The 15444-nt window shown below is 37.2% G+C and overlaps 1 protein-coding gene across 1 annotated transcript in view; it reads left to right on the top strand.

Annotated features, from left to right (window-relative positions):
* The first annotated feature begins 10311 nt into the window (after nucleotides 1-10311).
* ABI3BP (ABI family member 3 binding protein) overlaps nucleotides 10312-15444 on the top strand; it is a 244157-nt gene continuing 239024 nt past the window's right edge. Inside the window, exon 1 of the mRNA XM_081073688.1 lies at nucleotides 10312-10472. Coding sequence (XP_080929814.1) covers nucleotides 10394-10472 — 79 coding nt within the window. The 5' untranslated portion in view covers nucleotides 10312-10393. The remainder of the gene's footprint in view (nucleotides 10473-15444) is intronic.

Below are 15444 nucleotides of genomic sequence, written 5' to 3'. Positions count from 1 at the left end.
GACAATTATCCCCACTTGCAGAAGAAATTGAAGTACAAAGAGGTGCAAATATCAAATTAGCTGACTAGAAGAGGCTTAAACAAATACATTTTTGTTTATTTACTATAAAACTTCTCTACAGCAAGTCCATAGATAGGCCATTCCAGGATTTGTCCTAGGGTCAACCGTGTAAGGGCTCTACGTGAGCTTTTTTGTACTTTTCTAGATCTTTCTCCCATGGCCACAAGATGGCTGCCATACCTCTAAGTATCTTTTCTTCATTTAATAATATTCAAAGCAGGGAAAAAGGCTTTGGGAAGGAGCTTTCTTCTTATAAGTTTATTTTCATTGGAGAAATAAATCTTTGATAGAAATACATTGGCAAAATTCCCTTTAATTATTGGGTTTGAACTTGTTTACATGGCCCTCCCAAACCATCTTCTACCATGGGAGGCAAGTTCTCTCAGAGAGGAAAATGGATGAGGAGACTGGCTGTTGGGATGGCAATCAACAGTGGCTGGGCCACTTTGATATATCCTGCGAGCAACCCTATATTACATTCCCAGTAATGGTTCCCTGTCCTTTCAAGAGATTCAAATTTACAGGGGAAATTCCTTTGTCTTCCTTAGTTACTTTCTCAATTTGAGAAGGAAATCCTATATCAGTTGAACTTTAACAAAGAAGATAATAAAAGCATGTTATGTTTATTTTGAAAGAATAGATAAAGAAGCAAAAGAGGGTGATTCATTCAATCTTTAATTCATTAGTTAAATCACCATTCAAAATATGAATGTTGATCATTCTTAATTTGTAGAGTTGTATGCTAGTTAACGTGGTCAAGATCAATGCTGTACTACAGAACTAACAATGATGGAAATGTTTTATGTCTTTAATGTCTGATATGGTAACCATTAGCCAAATATGACTTACAAAACACTTGAAATGTGGTAGTATGATTAAAAAACTGAATTTTTAATTTTAATTAACTTAAATTTAAATAGCCACATGTGCCTAATGGCTACTACATTGGATAACACAAATATAGATCAAGCAAATCCTTTCTTTTCATTCCTTATTTCTTTTTAATTTATTCACTTATTTTTAAAATTTTTATTAAATTTATTGGGGTGACATTGGTTAGTAGAATTATATCGCTTTCAAGGATACAATTCTATAACACATCATCTATATATTGCATTGTGTGTTGACCACCCAGAATCAGTTCTCTTTCCATCATCATATATTTGACCCCTTTTACCCTCTTCTACATCCCTCCTCCCTCCTTACCCTCTGGTAACAACTAAACTGTTGTCTGTGTTGTGAGTTTTTGTTTGTTTGTTTGTCTTGTTGGTTTGTTGCTTTCAGTTTTATATCCCACATAGGAGTGAAATCATATGGTTCTCAACTTTTTCTGTCTGCCTTATTTCATTTAGTATGATAATCTTAAGATCCATCCATGTTGTTGCAAATGGCACTATTTCATCTTTTCTTATGACTGAGTAGTATTTCAGTGTATATATGTACTACATCTTTATCCAATCATCTGTCAAAGGACACTTTGGTTGTTTCCATGTCTTGGCCACCATGAATAATGCTGCAGTGAACATAAGGGTACATGTATCTTTATGGATAAATGCTTTCAGTTTTTTTGGGTAGATACCCAGGAGAGGGATTGCTGGGTAGATTGTAATTCTAGTCTTAGATTTTTGAGAAACCTCCATACTGTTTTCCTTTATAGCTGTACCAATTTACATTCCCACCAGTAGTATATGAGGGTTCCTTTTTCTCCACAACCTCTCCAACACTTATTATTACTTGTCTTATTGATAATAGGCATTCTAACAGGTGTGAGGTGGTAATCTCATTATGGTTTTGATTTGCATTTCCAAATAGCTAGTGAAGTCGAGCCTTTTTTCATATATCTGTTTTCCATTTGTGTGTCTCCTTGGGAGAAGTCTGTTGAGGTCCTCTGCCCATTTTTTTAAATTAGATATATATATTTTTTAAGTTTTTGAGTTCTTTATATATTTTGGATATTAGCCCCTTGTTTGCAAATATCTTCTTCCATTTGTTTGGTTTCCTCTTTTTTTTTTTTTTTGATGATTTGTTTTGCTGTACAGAAGCTTTTTAGTTTAATATAGTGCCATTTATTTATTGTTGCTTTTACTTCCCTTGACTTTGATGTCAAATTTATAAAGTTCTCTGAACCCAAGGTCCTAAAGTTTAGTACCTATGCTTTCTTTTCTGAAATTTATTGCTTCATGTCTTATGTTTAGGTCTTATGTTTATGTCTTTGATTCACTTTGAGTTAATTTTGGTGTACGGTGTCAGATAGCAGTCTAGTTTCATTCTTTTGCAGAGGCTCTCCAATTTTCCCAGCAGCATTTATTAAAGAGGCTTTTTTTTTCTCCATTGCATGTTTTTGGCTCCCTTGTTGAAAATTATTTGCCCATATATATGTGAGTTTATTTCTGAGTTTTCAGTTCTGTTTCATTGGTCTGTGTGTGTATTTTTCTGCCAATACTATGCTGTTTGATATTTGTCACTTTGTAGTATACATTCAAATCAGGGAATGTGATGCCTACAGCCTTGTTCTTTTTTTCTCAGCATTGCTTTGGCTATTTGGGGTCTTTTGTTATTCCATACAAATCTGATTTTTTGGTTCTATTTATTTTAAAAATTAGGATGTTGATGGTAATCGCACTAAGTCTGTGTATTGCTATCAGTAATATGGCCATTTTAATTATGTTGATTTATTTCCTTATTTCTGTTTATTTTCTCATTAGAGACATTATTACATAATGTAATTCTCAACCTCAATTTTGTAATATTCTTTTCTAAATTAAAATTTATTGGGGTGACAATGGTTAGTAAAATTACATAAGTTTCAAGTGTACAATTCTCTAATACATCATCTACACATCACATTGTGTGTTCACCACCCAGAGTCAGTTCTCCTTCCATCACCATATATTTGACCTCATTTGCCTCTCCTATCACCCTCCTTCCCCCTTACCCTCTGGTAACCACTAAACTATTGTGTGTGTCTATGAGTTTTTGTTTCATTATTTGTTTGTTTTGTTCCTTTCTTGCTTTCAGTTTTATATACCACATATCAGTGAAATCATATGGTTCTCAACTTTTTCTAATTTATTTTGCTTAGCATAATAATCTCAAATGGCATTATTTCATCTTTTCTTATGGCAAAGTAGTATTCCATTGTGTATATATACCACATCTTCTTTATCCAGTCATCTATGGAAGGACACTTTTGTTGTTTCTCTGTCTTGACTACTATAAATAAAGCTGCAGTGAATATCAAAGCACATATATCTTTACAGATAAATGTTTTCAGATTTTTTGGGTAGATACACTGGAGAGGAATTGCTAAGTCATATGGTAATCTATTCTTAATTTTTTGAGGAACCTCCACACTGCCTTCCATATCAGCTGCACCAGTCTGCATTCCCACCAACAGTGTATATGGGTTCCTTTTTCTCCACAGCCTCTCCAACACTTGTTACTATTTGTCTTGTTGATGATAGCCATTTTAACCAGTGTGAGGTGATATCTCTTTGTGGTTTTCATTTGCATTTCTCCCATGATAAGTGATGTTGAGCATCTTTTCATATCTCTATTGGCCATCTGTATGTCCTCTTTGGAGAAATGTTTAGGAATAAACTTAACCAAGGATGTGAAAGACCTATACGCTGAAAACTATAAGACATTTTAAAAAGAAATTGAAGAATACACAAAGAAATGGAAAAACATTTCGTGTTCATGGATTGGAAGAATCAACATGGTTAAAATGGCCATATTACCCAAAGCAATGTACAGATTTAATGCAATCCCCATCATAATCACAATGGCATTTTTAAAAAAACAAATAGAACAAAAAAATCATCATATTTGTATGTAACCACAAAAGACCCCAAATAGCCAAAGTAGTCCTAAGAAAAAAAGAATAATGCTAGAGGTATTACCCTCCCTGACTTCAGCTTATACTACAGAACAGCAATTATCAAAACAGCATAGTATTGGTAGAAAAACAGACACACAGACCAATGGAATAGAACTGAAAACCCAGGAATAAACCCACATAACTATGGACAGATAATTTTCGACACAAGAGCCAGAAACATACAATGGAAAAAAGAAAACCTCTTCAATAAATTTTGCAATATTACTAAAGCATTTAATTATCATATAATTTGTTATTTTTTCCTTAACTTCAAACACAAGATTTTTTTAAACCTAGTAGAGATAGAGATTAGAAGAAATAGGGTGTCACAAAATCAAAACACAGAACATCATATATTAAAATTGTGTGCACTTTTATCCTTGTCAGTAATTTTTATTTTAAATACTCAAAGTATTCAATTATTATAAGCTGTCATTTTGTAATCATAATTTATTATTTTTGATAAGAACTAAGATGGCAGAGTAGATAAACGCTGTGCTTGCCTCCTACTGTGAATAAATTAAAATTACAACTAAATTATAGAACAATCAACCTAGAGAACCATCTGAAGTCTAGCAGAATAGAAGTGCTGTAACTAAAGATATAAAGAGAAAGTCACACTGAAATTGGTAGGAGTGGCAGAGATGCAAAACAGGCTGGCCCCATACCTACAAGTGCCAGTTGAGAATTGGGAGGCATATCTCAGCTGTGGAGGTCCCCCCCGCCCTCCCAGAGGAACAAGGAACTCTGGCCCGGAATACTAACGCTGGGAAAAGGAGACCCCACAATATCTGCCTGTGAAAAACAGTGGGGATTCAACAATCCAGGTGAAACAGAAGGCTGCAGGAAACCCAGAGGTCCTCTTAAAGGGCTCACACACAGATTTACTGGCTTGCAAGCACTCACCCTTGGCTCCAGCAGAGGGATGGTGACTCGGGAGGTGTCAGAGACAGACAGGAAGAGACTGAGTTATCTACCTTCAGGGTGAGAACTGGAGGGACAGTTGTCATTTTTCCTGTCTAGAGTTTTTCTCCTTTGTAGTCTACATATGGGTGCCATCTTTCCTTTGTTGAGCCCTCCCCCACATGGCCGAATCTGAAACTGCATTTGCCTGGTGAGCTTTGCACAGAGGGATCAACAGTAACCCAATCATAGCAGGGAACTTTAACACCCCTTTTGACACCAACGGACATATTTTCAAGACAAAATCAACAAGGAAACAGAGACCTTAAAAAATACATTAGGCCAGATGTATTTAATTGCTATTTTTAGAACATTTCACCCCAAAGCAGCAGAATATACATTGTTTTCAAGTGCACAAGGAACGTTTTCCAAGATAGACCACATTATGCGACAAAGCAAGTCTCAATAAATTTAAGAAGACTGAAAGCACATCAAACATCTTCTCTGACCACAGTGGTATGAAACTAGAAATCAATTAGAAGAAAAAAACTGAAAACCACACAAACACATGGAGGCTAAATAACATGCTACTAAATAATGAGTGGGTCAATAATGAGATCAAGGAAGAAATCAGAAAGGTACCTTGAGAGAAACTAAAATGAAACACAACGACCCCAAAATCTATGGGATAAAACAAAAACAGTCCTAAGAGGGAAATTCATAGCAATACAGGCTTACCTCAAGAAACAAGAAAAATCTTAAGTAAATAATTCAACCTTTTCCTTATCTGATTGCTGTAGCTAAGACTTCTAATACTATGCTAAATAAAAGTGTGGTGAAAGGGGCATCCTTGTCTTGTTGTTGCACTATATAAAAAGCACTGTGGAAGAGAACTTCATGCTCTGGTCAAATGTATTCACATCATAGCAGGATGTCTGTCCAATTGGATCATGGGTCTTGTTCAGTACAGTAATTATAGAAACAAAATTTGGGCTAACAGCATGGAACACTGGGTTTCCCCTTTCAAATATGAGTCATAATAAAAATTATTTTTCTTAGCATCTTCTAGAAAAAGCACAACATGTCTTTGCATAGTGTTAATTGTAGATATATAAGCCTTTTTAAACCTCATAGCAATAGGACCTTACATATGAGAAAACTGATAGGTAAAATGACTGCACAGAGTTTACATCCAAGCTTTGAAAGATTTACGAGTTTTAGTGGAAGTTTCATTTGAAATAATGAAAGTAACACTGAACACTGAAAAAGTCAAATGGATGACCGAAAAATATGACACTTATCTAGAGTAGTGTTCTAGATGTCTTCCTACCCTTTACCTACTTTCACAAAGAGAAAAATATGTCTAAGGAAATGCTGCTATACAATCATTGTACCAAAAGTCCATCAGTGTCTACCCTTGTGCAGAAAAAGAAAGCAGACAACAGGTTCCCAGATTCCCACTTTGCATATTTGACACATATTTTTGACACAACTCACCTTATTCCAGAAAAGAATGAAAGCAACTCACAAAACCACATAAATTAAGACTCCAAGTAAAATAAGCAAGAAATAAGGGTGGGGATGAAAAATAAAACCAGGAATGATGCCAAAACATGCACACCACAAAGAACTACACACTTAGTGAGGGTGGGGGACACATTTGGCTCTGGTTTTCTAGCAGTCAACAGAGAACGACAAATCTGGTTACAGCGTCACAAAACAAATACAGTTGCTCAGAGAAAAAGACAATCTTTTTTTCACATTAAGAACAGATTTTTTCTTCACGGTTTTTATAAGGAGGATCTATATGATTTAATAAGTAATTTCTAGCAACACTCTTGCTATGCACAATAGAGAGTTTCATGGCTGATTCCTAGAGTGGACTTGAATGTAGATGATGGCATTATACCAAAGATTATCTAATAAAATATTTTGGAATGGGCCAATTCTTTTGTCAAGAACTATGAAGAGTTGAGATTTTACTGCATGTGCAAGTTAACCTCCACGCTTTATAGAGGCAAGTTAACCTCCTCCTTTATAGAGGAGACTAGGTCAAAGACAAAGGACTGTTTATTTACTCATAGCAATTGCAGCAGCCTGCATATCATCATTTGTGCCCATTCTAGGAGCCCCAATCCCCATAGGGCAATGCAAGGTGGTATAGGGGATACCTACACATGCTGTGGATTGTATTATAGGACAGGAGACCTGAGTTTAGGCAACTTGAATCTTTGGTGATAGGAACTGTGTGTGTGTTCCCTTTTCCCAGAGGGAGACATTACCTTTCTTATACAGGACAGTTAGCAAACTTCTCTCTTTCAAGGCTGTTTGCTATACAAATGTTCTTGAAAAGATAGTCTGGAGCAGAGGGAATCTGTGCCTCTGCTCATAAGATCAGAAACATGAGAGACCTTTGGAGAGTCATGTCCCAACAACTGTGTAACCCAATAGTCTAGCTTTCTCTGGCTTGATTCAGAACTAACCTTTAAACTGTCTGGAGGAATTCATGAATTATGCTTCATTTGATGTTTACTCATATACTTACTTCACTCTTATCATATATACTGAGTACAGTGATAAACAAAACAGGCATGGTTCCTGCCTTCACAGAACAGAGAGAAAATACCCATATATTTTATGTGTTTTTCCAATAGTTCTTCCTAAACATTCTCTCAATCGGGTTTTTATTTTTGATAGATTTTTTTTTTAGAGCAGTTTTACGTTCACAGCAAAATTGAGCAGAAGGTACAGAGATTTCCCATATAACTACTCCCTGCCCCCACACATGCAGATACACAACATACACCCTGCTCTCCCATTACCAATATCCCTCACCAGAGTGGTAGGTACACTTGTGACAACTGATGAAGTGCATGACAGCTTGTTAACACCCAGAGTCTACATTTTACACTGAGTTTCACTCTCAGCGTTGTACATTCTGTGGGTTTAAATAAATGTGTGAAACAATGTTTTTCACAGATCTTGGTGACAGTTAGTTCAATATTCTACATCACAAGTTTACATTTCTGTATTTCCAGAGACGCCGTGCCTGTAGAGGCATTTCAACCAGGGCTTAACGTTGGCATTCTCTCATGATAACTGAGACCTAATAGGGATGCAAAAATTATTCCATAACTATCATCTGAAAAGAACCCATGGTCGGAGGTCAATTCTTCCTTGAAAATGGCCTTAAATCCTCCAATGATTACATGACCACCGCCCTGAAGTTTTATTCCATGGAGCAAGGCACTTACAGTTCTTCTGGAGTATTTGTCTGCATCCTGTTTGGGTTGGGACTCTGACATGACAGAAAACTTTTTGTTCATTGAAAAGGTGAAATGCCTCCTCTGACGTGGCCTGTTTCTTTATGCCTCCTCCCTGGTCTGAGGAGAGCTCCAATACTTTCAACGTCTTCACAGAATGCTCATTGTCCTACTAGCTAAGATAACAAACCCTCTTTTTCTGACAAAACAATCAGAGATTAGCCTTTATTTAATTAGCTCCCCATCAGTTCCAACCTGCAAATAATTATTGCTAATGTAGACCGGACTTAGCCTGCAGGCCAAGCAGAGACTGATTCCTTGATTCCATTACCTAACCCTCAGACCAGCCCCTCACACTGTTTTGAAGAACTAGCCTTCTTTTCAATATTTCTGCTGGTTTCCCCCCGTCCGAAACATGCCATTTCTGCTAGTACAGTGGCCTTTCTGGCTTAACTTAATGGCAACAGTGTATAGAAACAGAATTAACAGTGCCAGCTGGATAAATGTGCAAACTCGGGTTTGAGAGAGCTGCCTATTCAAGTAAAAAATTAGAGATGAAAAAGACCTGTTAAATAACCCAATCCCCTCTGTAGCCAGTGCCAGAGCATTCCTACGGTGAAAGCTTAGACTGGGCCAGCTCTAAATGACTTTAACAATGTGCCTTCTCACGCTTTATTTGGAAGACGGGGCTGCCTCTTCCATTTTTCTTTGGTAAGTTTTTCGACTAGAGTTTCATGTGACTAGCATTATTCCATTTCCCTTTTACTGCTTGGATTCAGCTACAGCAACCCCATGAAATAAGCTATTTTTGAAGAGTCGGTATAAATGTAGACAACGTTTAAGGCACTTTATTAACCCAGCCAGTCCAGCAATGCCTACATTCAGGGTAATGTGCTGTCGGAGGAGAGAGGACACACATGGACTTTGGAGGTAGAAACGCCCGCATTACCATCATAGTTCTACTTAATTGGGGGGTGTATTATGCCCATCATTGCTGTGTGTGTGCAGTGACTGTTATTTATTAAATGCTTCCTGTGTGCCAGGCTCTATGGTAAGTACTATCCCAAAATCCTGCTGGCAAACGTATGAAATTGGTACTATCATCTCTATCTTATAATTTAAAGTTTAGTAATTTAGAGTGGAAGGTCTGGGGTTTAATTGCCAGATTAAAATGCCAGCTCTGTTGCTGGCTGGCATTGTTGTACTTGTCATTTAACCTCTCTCTCTATGCCCAGTTGTTGTTTCTTTACCTGTAAAGTGGAGGTGAGGGCAGTGACAGCCTCCTAGGTTATTTTGAGGAATACATATTTCAAAAATGTGAACGGATCAGTGCCTGACAAGGAGCAAGCACTTAAATGTAAGTAATGTGGATGAGACAGAAAAATTTGTTCAAAGGCACATAGCATCCAAATTTAAACTCTGGTCAGTTCTAATCCAAAGCCCATCCAAATTATCAGCCATTGGGATACACTGGGTTGGTCAGGACACTTAACCTGTCTAAGCTTCAGTTTTTTTCACTGGTAAAGCATGGATAACACCGTATCTCCTGTACGGCCACTGTGAGGATTAAATTACAATAATGTAGGTAGAGATACTGTTACAGAATATGGCCCAGAACTGTGGATCAATCAGTGATAGTGAATTCACTATATCTCTACATCTATGTCTATGTCTATGTCTATATCTATATCTATATCTATATCTGTCTGTCTGTCTGTCTGTCTGTCTATCAGTCTATCAGTCTATCTATCTATCATCTATCATCTATCTATCTATATCTGTACAATGAATTGCTGTAACCAAGTACTTACTCTTAAATATTTCTCACAATATTGGAACTTCAGAATTGTTGAAAGTGTATTCTTATGAGTTTACTTCCTAATAGGTTTCATTTTATATTTTTAATGTTCCAATGTCTAAGTATGTCTTTTCTGGATTTTTAAAATTGTTCATCAAATGTTTCAAAATTGCCTAAATACTATTCCTTTCACAAACATAGATTTAGCATAATTTCAACTCTTAAATCACAGAGGGAAGAGGAGACACAGTTATAACCTAGCAGGAAATGTGATGGTATGTTTTTGCTGTTGTGCCTTTTTTTTTTTTTTTTTTGGTGTGTGTGAGAAAGGGTATGATGTCATTTTGTCTCCACCCCCTGTGAGTAAGCCCAGGCACAGCTAAGTGCAGCCGCCCGCCTCTGTCCCTGGGAGACAGTCCACTTAAATGCAGCTCCAGGGCTGCGGGACACCCACCAGCATTACTCCCTGTGTGAGGTGGCAAATGCAACATGCTCTCCAGCTTGGGGTGTCTACTTCTCTGTGGAAGTATTGCACTAGTCCTGGGAAATGCACAGAAATTGCCAAAAGGCAAGTAGCTCTGATGTTTTGTGTTTTAAAAATAATTTTTAAGAGATACTAGTTTTTAAATGTTGATGTTAGATGTGATCTGCTTTACCAGATGGGGGGAATAGAGTTATTCTGCAGAGAGTCAAAGTTCATGTGTATGAAGGAGTTGCTTAAACTTTTACTTTTTCCCCCCTCTGCAATTTACTTTTCAACTGGATCTCTTTATTGCAGAAATGAAAACCAACTTTTAATTAGGCTTAGCAGATGTTCACAGTAGCTTGAATGGTATAGTTTCAAACTACAGTATTTGTGTATTGAATCATATTGTGTCGATGGGTATTGCAGTCTGTTAAAAAGAGTTGTTTGGTGTTTTTATCCTCCTCCCCAAAGACTAAACCAGTACCAGTTTAAGGCTTAAAAAGAAGCTAATTCTGAAACCTTGAATCTTTGCTGTAAACTTCACACATACCTGTGAACTTGGAGCTTGAAGGGTTCTAGGCACGGCACCCTGTAGGGTCATGTGCTAATTCATAGACACTTCTCTCCAGTGAAGTTTAGAAGATGGTTTGATCTGCTGGACAGGACACTCCCCCCTTTCCTGGCTAAAGTGCTCTCATCTAGTGTTGGTATTTTGTTTACAAATGTCATCAGAAGAAAATTAAAATTTCGAAATTCAGACCCTGAAAACAATCTCTTGAGTTTATCAGCACCAAAACAAGAGTTTGACTCTCTCCTGTCTTTGAACGTAAATGTTTCATGTACTTTTTGTTCCTTTGCAAAGGCACTTTTCTAAGCCAACTTCAGGTCTGTGAAGGCTTTTTATGGTTGCAGACTGCTGTAGTCAGCAGGATTATGAAAAACAGGCTGGAATTTACCATACAGTTATAATGGAAAATGTTGGAGGTAATGCAGAGCCACAGGCTTGTCAAAAATCTGGTGTGTATGAAGTCAGAAAGAAAGGTTGTTAATGTCAGACTATCTGAAAGATCCTTCCTAGGTCTTGCCTCTAGATGGTTTGCTCCAAGATCATCTTGTCCAAGTGAAAACTGTTCTCTTCACTGTGTGAAGTGAAACGAATCTAGACTTTGTGAAGGCAGAGGGCTTGGCTAGTTGATTTTTCACGTGACCAGGTAAAAAGCAATAAAAAAGGCTAACTAAACCTCAACTTTGATCAGATAATTATGCAAAGAAAAGTAAAAATAAGTACACACTAACAGATTTTTTTCTTTTATAATGAATTTTGTTCCTTGAGCATAGTAAAAGTGTTTCGATAAATCAATTACGAGACACAAGCATTCAGAATTAATTGTTCCTGCTGCTGAAATATTTAACAAGGACATACCATTTGAAAGGAGTCTGGGGTTTTTCTCAGGCTCAACATCTACAGATGGTTTTATTTTCACCTTGTATTGACTGTGTAGGGATGATAGCAGCCACAATTCTGTTACTGCAGACTTCTGTAAACTCCAAGTGCTTTAATTATCACATTGTAATCACTGGGTACAAATCTCTTGACACATTTTTTATTTGTTATGGTAAAAAAAAAAAAATGCTGTCAAAACAGCCAAAACATTTTGTCTAGTCCATTGCATTTTAATCTGAAGTATTTTCATCCATATTTCTTTTGTAATTTGTGAAAATATCCATAGTTTTCCTAATATTATAAAATAAGTGGCAAGTCTCCTTATCTCTAATGCTATATTTTATCTTTCTTATGAAAGCTACCGAGGAACTTGCTTTTAACTGAAGCTGCTTTTCTCAGACTGTGTTCCAGGAATAGGTGTACTGTCCTTAAAAGGGGGTTGGGGCAAGTATCTGCTCCCCATCAATAATTTGGGGAGCACTCATGCTTTGTCTGCTTTAGTGGAGTCAGTAAATGTGAGAATTTTACAGGTTCTGAAAACTTCTCTGTTAAGAAACCTATCCAACTTTTTTAACCTCTTGTTTCCCAAATTCATTTGACTAAGAATGTTTTCTCTGGTGGAATAGCTATAATATCTTACCAGGGGCTGTCTTTCACAGAGCACATTTGAAAAAATGCTGAACTAAACAAGAAAAAAAGCAATAATACTTTTTCTTTTCTTTGTCCTTTTTACATTAGAGTCAGTCAAGTATCACTTAATATCAGAGAAGAAGAGGATAGAATTTTGGAGCTATAAAAGACGCTAATAATCACTTAGTCTAGTGGTTTATGGACCAGTAAAAATACACACATATTTTCAATATCAGGGTTCCATTCTGGAAAGCATACTTGAATTTTGCCATGTGAGGACGTTAAAGGGGGGAAAAAACCCATTGTTCATAAAAGCAAGCCACTTTAACAGATTTATAAAATAAATGAATTTATACAAATATATCCATTGTTCTTATTTTTCTCATTTCATCATACACTGATGAAGACTTCATCGCAGGCTAACATTTGGGAACTACCTACCTAGCTAACCATTTATTTTACAAATGAAGACACCAAGGGCAGAGGAGATTTAGTAACCTTCCCACATTGATGGTAGAACCAGGACTGGATCCTAGGCTTCTGACTCAAAACTGGTCTCTTTGATATATTTGATATCTATTGGAGGTTATTTATAAGAAAAAGAAATGATTTTTAAAATAAATCATTTATTCCATGTCTTTTGCCTATTGGCACACCTAGCCACATACCTATAAAAAATATGTTACTAGAAGAGTCTCACTTACTTTTATTTTTTCTTCTTTTTTAATTAAACTAATTGGGGTGACATTTATTAATAAAATTATACAGATTTCAAGCGTACAATTTTATAACACATCGTCTGTATACTGCATTGTGTGTTCACTACCTAAAGTCAAATCTCCTTCCGTCTTCATATATTTGGCCTCCTTTACCCTTTTCGACTTCCCCCTCCCCCTTTTTAAAAGCTTAAAGTTAGAGACTATTATTAACAAATAGTCTCCTCTCCACTTCTTAGTGACTATATTCTTTGGAAAATCATTTACCTTTGCTAAGTCTCAGTTTTCTCATCTGTAAAATGGGAATAATGATAACTATCTCAGTATTTAAGAACTAAATGAGATAAGTGATGCGAAGGTTTTAATAAAGAGTCTGACATAGCAAGTATTCATTTAATAAATATGGATTGGGTCACAGAGAAGTGAGTCAATACTCAAAAAAAATGCATACTAAATAATATATGCTCTTGTGTCCAAATTGTCAGGAGGATAAAAAAAATGAGCCGACAAGTTCTTGGCAGAAAGGTGGTGCAAGGTAAAGAGTTGCTCTACAGAACAATGAGAAAAGCCCACTATCACATTCTCTCCTGACCATTGTCAACACTGCATTTGATTGTCAAGTTCAAGCTTTGCTCTTCTCTATGGAAAGCTTCACCCTTGCCCTAAGATCAGCCTATCCCTGGGGATTGGTAAGGCCTCATGGAGCCTCCAGGAGAGATCCTCTTGAACATGTTCTTCAGGAGGAGAATTAAGCTATAACACACAGGCTCTAGAGAAGAATTACCACACTGTTTTACACATTTGAAAGCCCCTGTGCTCCAGCTACCTCTCAGAATCTTTATTTTTGGCACCATAGACTTTTTTTTTTTTCCTGGAGTACAGGCTAAAATAAAAACCACAGAGAACAATATATGGTGAAGGGAGCCAAGAAAAGCTTATAATGAGACCGAGGGGCTTGACACACCTCTCTGCAGAAACTCCTGTGTAATCAGCCAGAAGGCAAAGGCTACTATTTCTAGCCAATTCTATCAGTCCTCTGGAGGCAAGTGGGAGGAAAGCCACAGAAGAACATCTAAGATACAAGTGTAATCAGATGGCCGAGGGCCTGAGGCTCTTGGGTGGGACTTGGCACTAAAAAGAGGACGGAGGCAGCTGGCTCTTTGTCTCAGGTTCTTACCTGAGAAGGTTGAAATCTCTGACTCCAAGGATGAAAAAAAAAACAGGGGCAGACGATGATAAGTCTCATAGCTATTAATAACTGTTATTATTATCATAGATAACATTCTTGGAGCTCATATTTCTTGTCGTAATTTAGGGCTAACTGTTTTAATGTGGAAAATCTAAATTCTTGAAACTTCCTTATAAAGCAGATATTTTATTACTCTCATTTTATTGAGCTTAAAATTATACCTCAGAGTATTTAAGTGATTTGCTCAAAGTCACAAAGCCAGCCAAGTAGCAAAAGACTATACCTTAATTTCTATGTGATACCAGTTCCCTGTTCTATGTACTTGTGAAGATATGTTAATATGTTCAAGTAACAAATTATATAATCTTTGTGCATGCAGAGCCCTGAATCTGGGAAGACATAGCTTGGCATCTGTTTTTAGGGAGCAACCAGTTAGTGGAGGAGATAGGGATGGATAGGCATAATTATGGTAGAGTGAAATTATCCTCTGATTTGGGAGAAGCACAAAGAGCTTTGAGAACAAGCAGAAGGACGTAACCCACATGGAAGGATCAAGAATTATGAGAGGATGTGGCATACAAGTAGGGGTCTGGGGGACAAATACAAGTTGGAGCAAAGAGGAAGATGATTGAAAGATAAGGGGCCTTCCCAACAGGGCAAGTGTAGGGCCAGACCCAGGCATCCCCCAGGGGCCAGAACTCAGTAGGTGTTAAAGTAGTCAGAGGAGAAGCCAAGACTAAGAATTCGCCACTGGCTGCAACTGTGTCTTCTTGGTCGCGATCGGCCCTGACTCCCTTAGATTGATTATAAAGAGGCAAATAAAAGGCTGTCTTTGGAGAGAAGGGCTCCTACATCTTGCCCTTTAAAGTTTTCCAGCCACTTACATGGTCTGACTCTCACTCTCTACAGAAACCTTCCAATCCAGCTTTGACCGAACAAGAATGTGTCATCATTCCAAGTTCCAGTCCATTTCTCCAAAGTGGTTGATACTTGTCAGGGGCCAAAAGGGATCTCTTTCATCTTAGGGCAGGGGAGGTTGTGGTGGGGGAAGGGATAATAGTGAGGAATAAAAATAAGCCTTGCAGTGGGGTTCTG

This window comes from Rhinolophus hipposideros (assembly GCF_964194185.1).
Source record: "Rhinolophus hipposideros genome assembly, chromosome: 2".
In the NCBI taxonomy this organism is placed as follows: domain Eukaryota; kingdom Metazoa; phylum Chordata; class Mammalia; order Chiroptera; family Rhinolophidae; genus Rhinolophus; species Rhinolophus hipposideros.
The sequence above is the reverse complement of the archived record's forward strand: the minus strand, read 5'-3'. Positions and strand labels throughout refer to the sequence as shown.